The 6,883-nt window shown below is 48.9% G+C and overlaps 1 protein-coding gene and 1 pseudogene across 2 annotated transcripts; both read right to left on the bottom strand.

Annotated features, from left to right (window-relative positions):
• Window positions 1-730: 730 nt before the first annotated feature.
• On the bottom strand, window positions 731-6,618 carry LOC136488923 (glutathione reductase, chloroplastic-like). 2 transcript variants are annotated; one of them, XM_066485701.1, is made up of 11 exons: window positions 6,105-6,618; window positions 3,369-3,594; window positions 2,984-3,262; window positions 2,704-2,880; window positions 2,553-2,606; window positions 2,285-2,433; window positions 2,086-2,149; window positions 1,827-1,997; window positions 1,602-1,739; window positions 1,444-1,501; window positions 731-1,143 (listed from the first exon to the last, which is right to left on the bottom strand). In XM_066485701.1, the coding sequence occupies exons 1-10, from the start codon at window positions 6,500-6,502 to the stop codon at window positions 1,466-1,468; spliced, it is 1,692 nt and encodes a 563-aa protein (XP_066341798.1). In that variant the 5' UTR covers window positions 6,503-6,618; the 3' UTR covers window positions 731-1,143; window positions 1,444-1,465. The 2 variants fall into 2 exon arrangements, with proteins under 2 accessions (XP_066341798.1, XP_066341793.1); XM_066485696.1 differs by having other exon boundaries at window positions 731-1,131.
• On the bottom strand, window positions 3,642-6,029 carry LOC136488937 (DELLA protein DWARF8-like; annotated as a pseudogene).
• Window positions 6,619-6,883: the final 265 nt, after the last annotated feature.

Raw genomic sequence — 6,883 nt, 5'->3', positions numbered from 1 at the left:
CAGTGTCCTCCACGAGCATCTTTGCGGCCCCTCCAAAGAAAACTTCTCCGCAGTTTGTCCACGGCTTTAATTGCCCATGGTGGGAAACACTGCAATATACCTCTGAAACATCGGAAACACTTGAAATATACGCCTGCAACATGCGCTTTCAGTACAACATCTCATTGTCGCTTGGGAGAATGGAGGCTCGTCAGCATGTAGAGTTCACCAGTGGTGTAGAGCTTACCGCTCCGGTGAAGAAGGCCGCGACAGATCCGGTAGAGAAGGCCATGGCGGGCTGCTCCGGTGGAGAAGGAAGGCGGGAGGCGCGGTGGAGAGGAAGGCAGGCATGAGCGCGTGGTGGAGAGAGGGAGGCGTAGTGGAGAGAAGGCGGCACTGGAGGCACGGTGGAGAAGACAGGCGGGAGGCGCGGCGGAGCACGGTCGCAGCCTCGAGGCTGCGATAAAACAACCACTCCAATAATGATTGTATAAAAAAAAGAACAATAACCTTTTTCAATCTGCAAGTGTCACACTATTACATTTTGCAACCCTTAACTCTAAAATCATTCACTTTATTTATAGGCTTCAACCATCACAATCTTTCATTTTTTAACCTTTTGGTCGTCTCCGCCCAAGTATGGTATTTGATATATGCTGACACATTATTATCTGAAAACATATATAGAAAGAGTTTGTTTCGAGAAAAACATATACACAAGAGAAGGCACCATGACAACACTTACAACAACAAAATAAATAAAACTCAGATAATAGTTACTTCAGCGTGTCTGGAAGGAAGAAAAAAAAAGGGTTGATGCATATGCATGCATATAAGCCAGTAAACTGGATATACCCCAACAGAAGAAAACCATCTAAATATACTCTATGCGGTTATACCAAGATCTCCACTTCTTCAGTATCTATTTCAACAAAGCGCTGCAAAAGTAATGCAATTTCTACACTAGGTGTTCAACAACGTGTTACGAAAGTAATGCAATATGAGATAGTTGTTCATTGTTACAATACATCTTCATTCTTCAGCAGCTGCAATCGTGGATTCTTCACCAAATGCTACTCTACTATACAGTTACCCGCCTCTTGTTCCGAAAGTTAGATACTGACCAGGTTTGGATGTGCCGCCTCTGAATGCCTGCAAGCAAAACTACATCATAGTCAAACAAATGGAGGAATAAAAACAATCGCATTCATTCATTTGCAAGTTGTCAAAAACATATTACAAAAGCTCATTTATGTTACTTTGTAGAAAAACCCCATTGCATTGTAAAGGTTCAATACGACAGATAACTCTTGTCAACAAAACTACAAGAGCACAGTTTTGGGATGATGTTGGTGAGGTACAGGATAATAACAAAGAGCAATTTATTACTCTCCATTATATTTAAGAAAGAAGTCGATCATGCCACACGATTCTAAATTCGTATTTCGTGTTTCAAATGCTTACCTCACTGTAAAACGAGTGATAGCTACTTCTGACTTGCAGCCTCGTCTTTAGTCTTTGCCTGAAGTTGTAAGATGAATAGGTAAGAAGTAGACAAAGAACATACTAGTTGAGCAGAGTTAAACAATGTATTTCTACAATGTAATATGGAATTAACATACCTCAGCAGTAGTATCTCTTCGGACCTTCCTAGTTGGGTTTCTCATTGTGACAAATTCCTCAGCAGTTGTTGGGTGAACACCAATAGTGGAATCAAAATTTTGCTTCGTCAACCCAGCCTTAACAGCAATTGCAATACCCTGTATATTAATGTACATCCATAATGAATTAACTAAAGAATGGATATGAAGATATAAATCACTAGAAAATCAATGCCAAGCACAAACCTGAATAATCTCAGGTGCATCTTCACCACACATGTGCACTCCAAGGACTTTGTTTGTTTTGGCACACACAATAACCTTCATAAACACACGATCAGGTAGACCAGAAAGAGTTACCCTGAGAGGTTTGAAATTTGATATGTAGATGTCAATATCACCATATGTTTCAGTAGCCTGCAAGTGTAATGTTTTACTCAATTAATCATAGACTGACAAAAAGAAGTTATGAATTTCAAATGAATACAATTGTGAATTATATTACCTCATCTTCAGTAAGGCCAACATGCCCAATTGGCGGTTGAGAAAACACAGCAGATGGCACGGCACTATCAAAAAGCACAAAGTACAAATTTATTTCAAAATTTATAGCCAAAAGTAGTTTACGTGACTGACATTCAGTAAAAGGTTGGGGCATATGGGTTTTCATGAACTAACATGAAGTACATCATATACAAATGTGCCTGTAATCTGCTCTGGTAGGTTCATTGCCAAAAATGGTCCTTGCTATTGCCCCAGCTTCCATTAATGCAACTGGCGTCAGGTTCAATCTATTGGTGACATCCCCTACAGCCCAGATTGAGTCAACTGAAGTCCGAGAATACTCATCAACCTAGAATGACAGATTTATTCCATGAGTTCCCAATGCCATTTAATGATGATCAACAGTCAGGAAAGTTTTTAAGTCCAAGTAAATGCACAAAATTTGATCTCATTATATTACATACGTACCACAATAGCACCATGCTCATCCATTTTGACCCCGACATCTTCCAGACCCAAATTCTAAAAACATACGCTTTGTATCAAGATGCATGCAAAGAGAATACTACATATATGTCATAAAACATAAGCAGAAATGACGTGGTAAAATGATATTAACCTTTGTGTTTGGCTTTCGACCTGTTGCAAACATGACATGTGAGAACCCACTGACAGTTTCTTTGTTTGTCTTCAGAGACAGCAAACCATCATCTGACTTAGTTACTGCTTCAGGGCTTTGTTCTATATGAAATTTGACACCCCTCAAAGACATCTGTTCTGCAACAAAATCCCTGACCTAAACAAAGCAGTTAGGATATAACTCAAGGCATAGATCTTCAACTCAGATTAGCACCTTGAATTTTGATATCCAAGTATTTTATTTTATGATACTTTCTCACCTCCTCATCAAAGCCTCTCAGCACTTTCTTTTGGCGGATGAAAACATGAACATCACTCTTCAAGCCATTGAAAACACCAGCGAATTCCAAAGCAATATATCCACCTCCCACTATTGCAATCTTCTCAGGTCTGGAAGGCAAATCCAATGCTGCATCAGAATCAATGACATGCTCTATCCCTGGGATGTTTGGTTTGGACGGCCGACCGCCAACAGCTACAAGTATGTTTTTGGCAGTGTAAAGCTTGCCATCCACGCTGACAGTATGTGGGTCAACAATCTGCATAATTTAAACAGATTATGTATCAATTGCTATCATTATTGCATGAATCCCTCAACAGGAAGTTATTCGTAGAAAGTTAATCTCCATTAAAACATTACCCAACCTTTCCACGGCCTTCAATTACAGTAACCCCTGAATTCTTCAGTGTATTTGTCTGAATTCCCACAAGGCGCTGCAACTCCAAATTTTTGTTGGTTATCAGAGTTCTCCAATCATGCTTTGGATCAGTTTCATACACCCACCCAAAGCCATGGCTCTCTTCAAACTCATGAGAGTATTTGGATGCATACACCAACAGTTTCTTCGGAACACAGCCACGAAGCACACATCTGAAATACAAATAAACTAACATCTTATATGAAAGGATTAAGTCCACTTTTGGCCCCTCAACTATAGGGTTCGTCTAATTTTAACCCTCAACTACAAAACCGTCTAGCGGTGATACCCCAACTGTCAAAACCGTTCACTTTTAGCACCTGGACGCGGGCAGGGCTGTTTTGTCCTACGTGGAGCGGGTTTGACCATGCCACGCTGGTGTTGACCGCCACGTAGGATGCCAACCTCCATCCCAGTGACATATGGGGCCAACACGTCACCCACTCATCACCTCCCTCTCCTCCCTCTCGCGCTGCCGCCGCGGACGCTTGCGTCGCGAGTGGGGCAGCTTCGACCACGTAGTTCCTAGTGCGACCGCCATCCATGGATGACGACGAGGAAGAGGAAGACAACGTGCTGCCGCCGCCAGTCCGCATCCGCTTGGGCTCCCGTGTCGAGTCCGTGGAGCTGCTTCAGGGCGTAGGTGCTGTTGGACGAGTCGACGGCAGGCGGGAGATCAAAGTAGCCAGCACCGGTGGCGGCTCCACTTGTGACGGTGGACGAGGTGGACGTGAGCCTCGGGGCCAGCAGCATCGCGGGCGGAAGCGGCGGCGGGGGCGCGTTGAGCTCGGACAGCATGCTCTCGACCCAGGATGACAGGTCGGAGGGATTGTAGTGCACGGTGTCCGTGGCGAGGTGGGAGATGAAGCGTCATCAGCGGTAGCGCCGGTGCCGCCCATCCCCATGGCCATCTCGAGCTGCTCCAGCTTCTGTGCGACGTCCGCCATATCCGACGAACGCAACTTGTATCCGAGCGCGGCCAGCATCTCGTCCATCTCCTCCTCCTCCTGCTCCCCTGCCCCCGCCGCCGCAACCATCATCTTGTCCTTGGAGGAGCCCATGTCGTCGTCGCTCCCGCCGGCGTCTTGGTACTCGTGCTTCATGATCTCCGAGCTATAGGCCTAGCTAGCCAGCTAATAATTACTCGCGTGCTGCCGTGTTGCTGCTGCCACTGCCATGGCCGGTGAGCGCAACTGCTGCACTGCTGCCAGGTGGGCGAGCACGCCCCCACTGCTTTGCGCCCGCGCCGCTACCGCTACTAGGCTTGCCAGCCCCCGACAACTCCCACGCCTCGATGCTCGGCGGTGAAGGCACCACGACCCCGTCGGGCTCACGAGCGGGGGCCACCGAACGAGCAAGCGGCCGCGCCATGGCCGGCTAGCATGCGCAATTGAGACGTGTGCTGCTGTCGGGCAAGCGCGAGCAAGCTGCCGCGTCCATGGCGGACGAGCCTTGGGACGGGGACGGGGAGGCCCACCTGACGGGGAGGGCAAGCGAGGAGGCGGAGGCGGGCGCGGGCGCGGGCTTGGTGGCCTGGCGCACGCGAGGTGCCTGAGGAAATGACGCGGGCAGCGTGGCGGCGGGAGCGGGGAGAGGAAGCAGGCTGCGACGGAGGACGCGGCGGCGGCGGCGGCCATCGGGGCTGCTGTTGCTTGTGTTGTGCGCGTGGGGGGGCAGGACAGTAGAGCGAGCGCAGCCGCCCGCGGCCGGGGGTGTTTGGACAATGAGTCGATGATGAGTGGATGTGCTACGTTGTTGCTGCCTGGTGCAGTGGCACTGCTTGCCTGGCGCTTTCCTACTTGCGGCTGGCTCGTCAAAACCGCTCAACGTTGGTCAAAACGGCCTTGTCCCTGCCCAGGTGCTAAAAGTGAACGGTTTTGACAGTTGGGGTACCGGTACTAGACGGTTTTGTAGTTGATGATTAAAATTAGACCAACACAATAGTTGAGGGGCCAAAAGTGGACTTAATCCTATATGAAAAGTTTTGACACCAAAATGAGTTAAGAAGAGTTCAAGGAAAGACCGATCAATTAAACATAGTTATTATGAACATTATTTGTATTGTAGCACGAGGAGCCTGTCTTCAAGTTGGAGGGAAATGAAACAGCATAACCAGTTAAAAAGAAAATCAATCAATAGGATGCTAATAGCAGTAAAATGTCATGCTAACTCAGTACATCGTGGCAGTAATCAACAGTCCATAGTAGTTTGCAAAATGTATGCTCTTTGTCACTTCTGCACCTGCTCACTGCAACCTTCCATTGTCGATTGATGTATGGCAAATTTTGTCTCCAGCTGAGCTCGTACACATTCTACAGTTTTCTTTTTTCTTTTCCTTCATAGCATATAGCTATAGTATCTCTGAATGCAACGATACTATTATGTTAATGGCTTCCGAAAACATGTGCTCTAAGTGGTGAATGTACTGATCAGTTTTCACATTCATATAGTGGTCACCTGATCGTTGATCGGGATGCGCATAAAAATAGATGGGACGAGATTGTGCTTAAAGGTCATGCCATCGTCTCCACTCATACTAAATTAACGATCGCAGAGCAACTGATCATTCATGGAGCTAAGTGTATTGAGCACAAACGCATAAGGCGAACCAAACATTCGCCGTGAAAACAAATGAATTGTATTGAACTACTGATTACAGGGTGGGAGAGGGGCGTCTGCTTACGTGCCACCGACGCCGCCGAGGGCGTCGGACGCGACGGTGGCGAAGGGCATCTCGCAGACGGCGGCGCGGGCGCCGTAGAGGGCGGACGCAACGCGCGACGCCCGCATGCCCCCGCTTCCCGCGCCGATGGTGAAGAGGTCGTAGTCGTACTCCCTCTCGGCCGCCCGCGGCGCGAAGCCGTTGTTCCCTCCAGCGGCCGCGGAGGCGGAGACGGAAAGCGCGCGTCGGAGGTGGGCGCCCTGGGACGCGGCGGAGGCGGCGAGGGGGAGGGGGTGAAGGCCGCGGCCGCGGCGGGAGGAGGCGTGGAGGAGGAGGAGCGGTTGGCTCGAGGACACGGCGCGGGCTATGTTCCGGACCGCCACCTTGGCGGAGGCGGATGGGAGCGTCGCTGCCGCCATGGGTTGGGTGGTGCGTCGTCGGTCTTCCCCCCTCCCGGCGGCGTGGGCAGGCGAAATCAAACCGAAACGCCTCTCGGTCTCGGCCCGCCTTTTGCAGCTTGCGCTTGGAGGCGCGCCGCCTGGGGCCCAGTGGAAGGCGGCGACGCTTTGCTTCGGTGAGGCGTGAGGTGGCATCCAGACGCTGGCGTACTTGTCCTAGAATTACGCTTTCTTCAGCTGACAGACGTAGTTTCGAGTTTCGACAAAGTGGTGGCCGTTGAAGCACTGACTGGAAAGGCTGGAAGAGCGACAAGATGGGCCGGAAGGGCCGAGCTGGGAAGATGTACACTAATGTCAACACCCGATGGGTAGTTAGTCCATGAACTTTTTTTTTTATAATAG

This window comes from Miscanthus floridulus, chromosome 1, assembly GCF_019320115.1.
Source record: "Miscanthus floridulus cultivar M001 chromosome 1, ASM1932011v1, whole genome shotgun sequence".
Taxonomy (NCBI): domain Eukaryota; kingdom Viridiplantae; phylum Streptophyta; class Magnoliopsida; order Poales; family Poaceae; genus Miscanthus; species Miscanthus floridulus.
Note: the sequence above shows the minus strand (reverse complement) of the source record. Positions and strands in the feature narration are given on the sequence as shown.

What these genes read in the sequence shown, in the direction of transcription:
- LOC136488923 (XM_066485701.1), bottom strand. Translation starts at nt 6,502, where the DNA reads ATGGCGGCAGCGACGCTCCCATCCGCCTCCGCCAAGGTGGCGGTCCGG. An exon ending in CTCGGCGGCGTCGGTGGCAC is followed by an intron (nt 3,595 to 6,104) that starts GTAAGCAGACGC and finishes TTTGTATTTCAG; the next exon opens with ATGTGTGCTTCGTGGCTGTG. An exon ending in TGAGAGGCTTTGATGAGGAG is followed by an intron (nt 2,881 to 2,983) that starts GTGAGAAAGTAT and finishes TGCTTTGTTTAG; the next exon opens with GTCAGGGATTTTGTTGCAGA.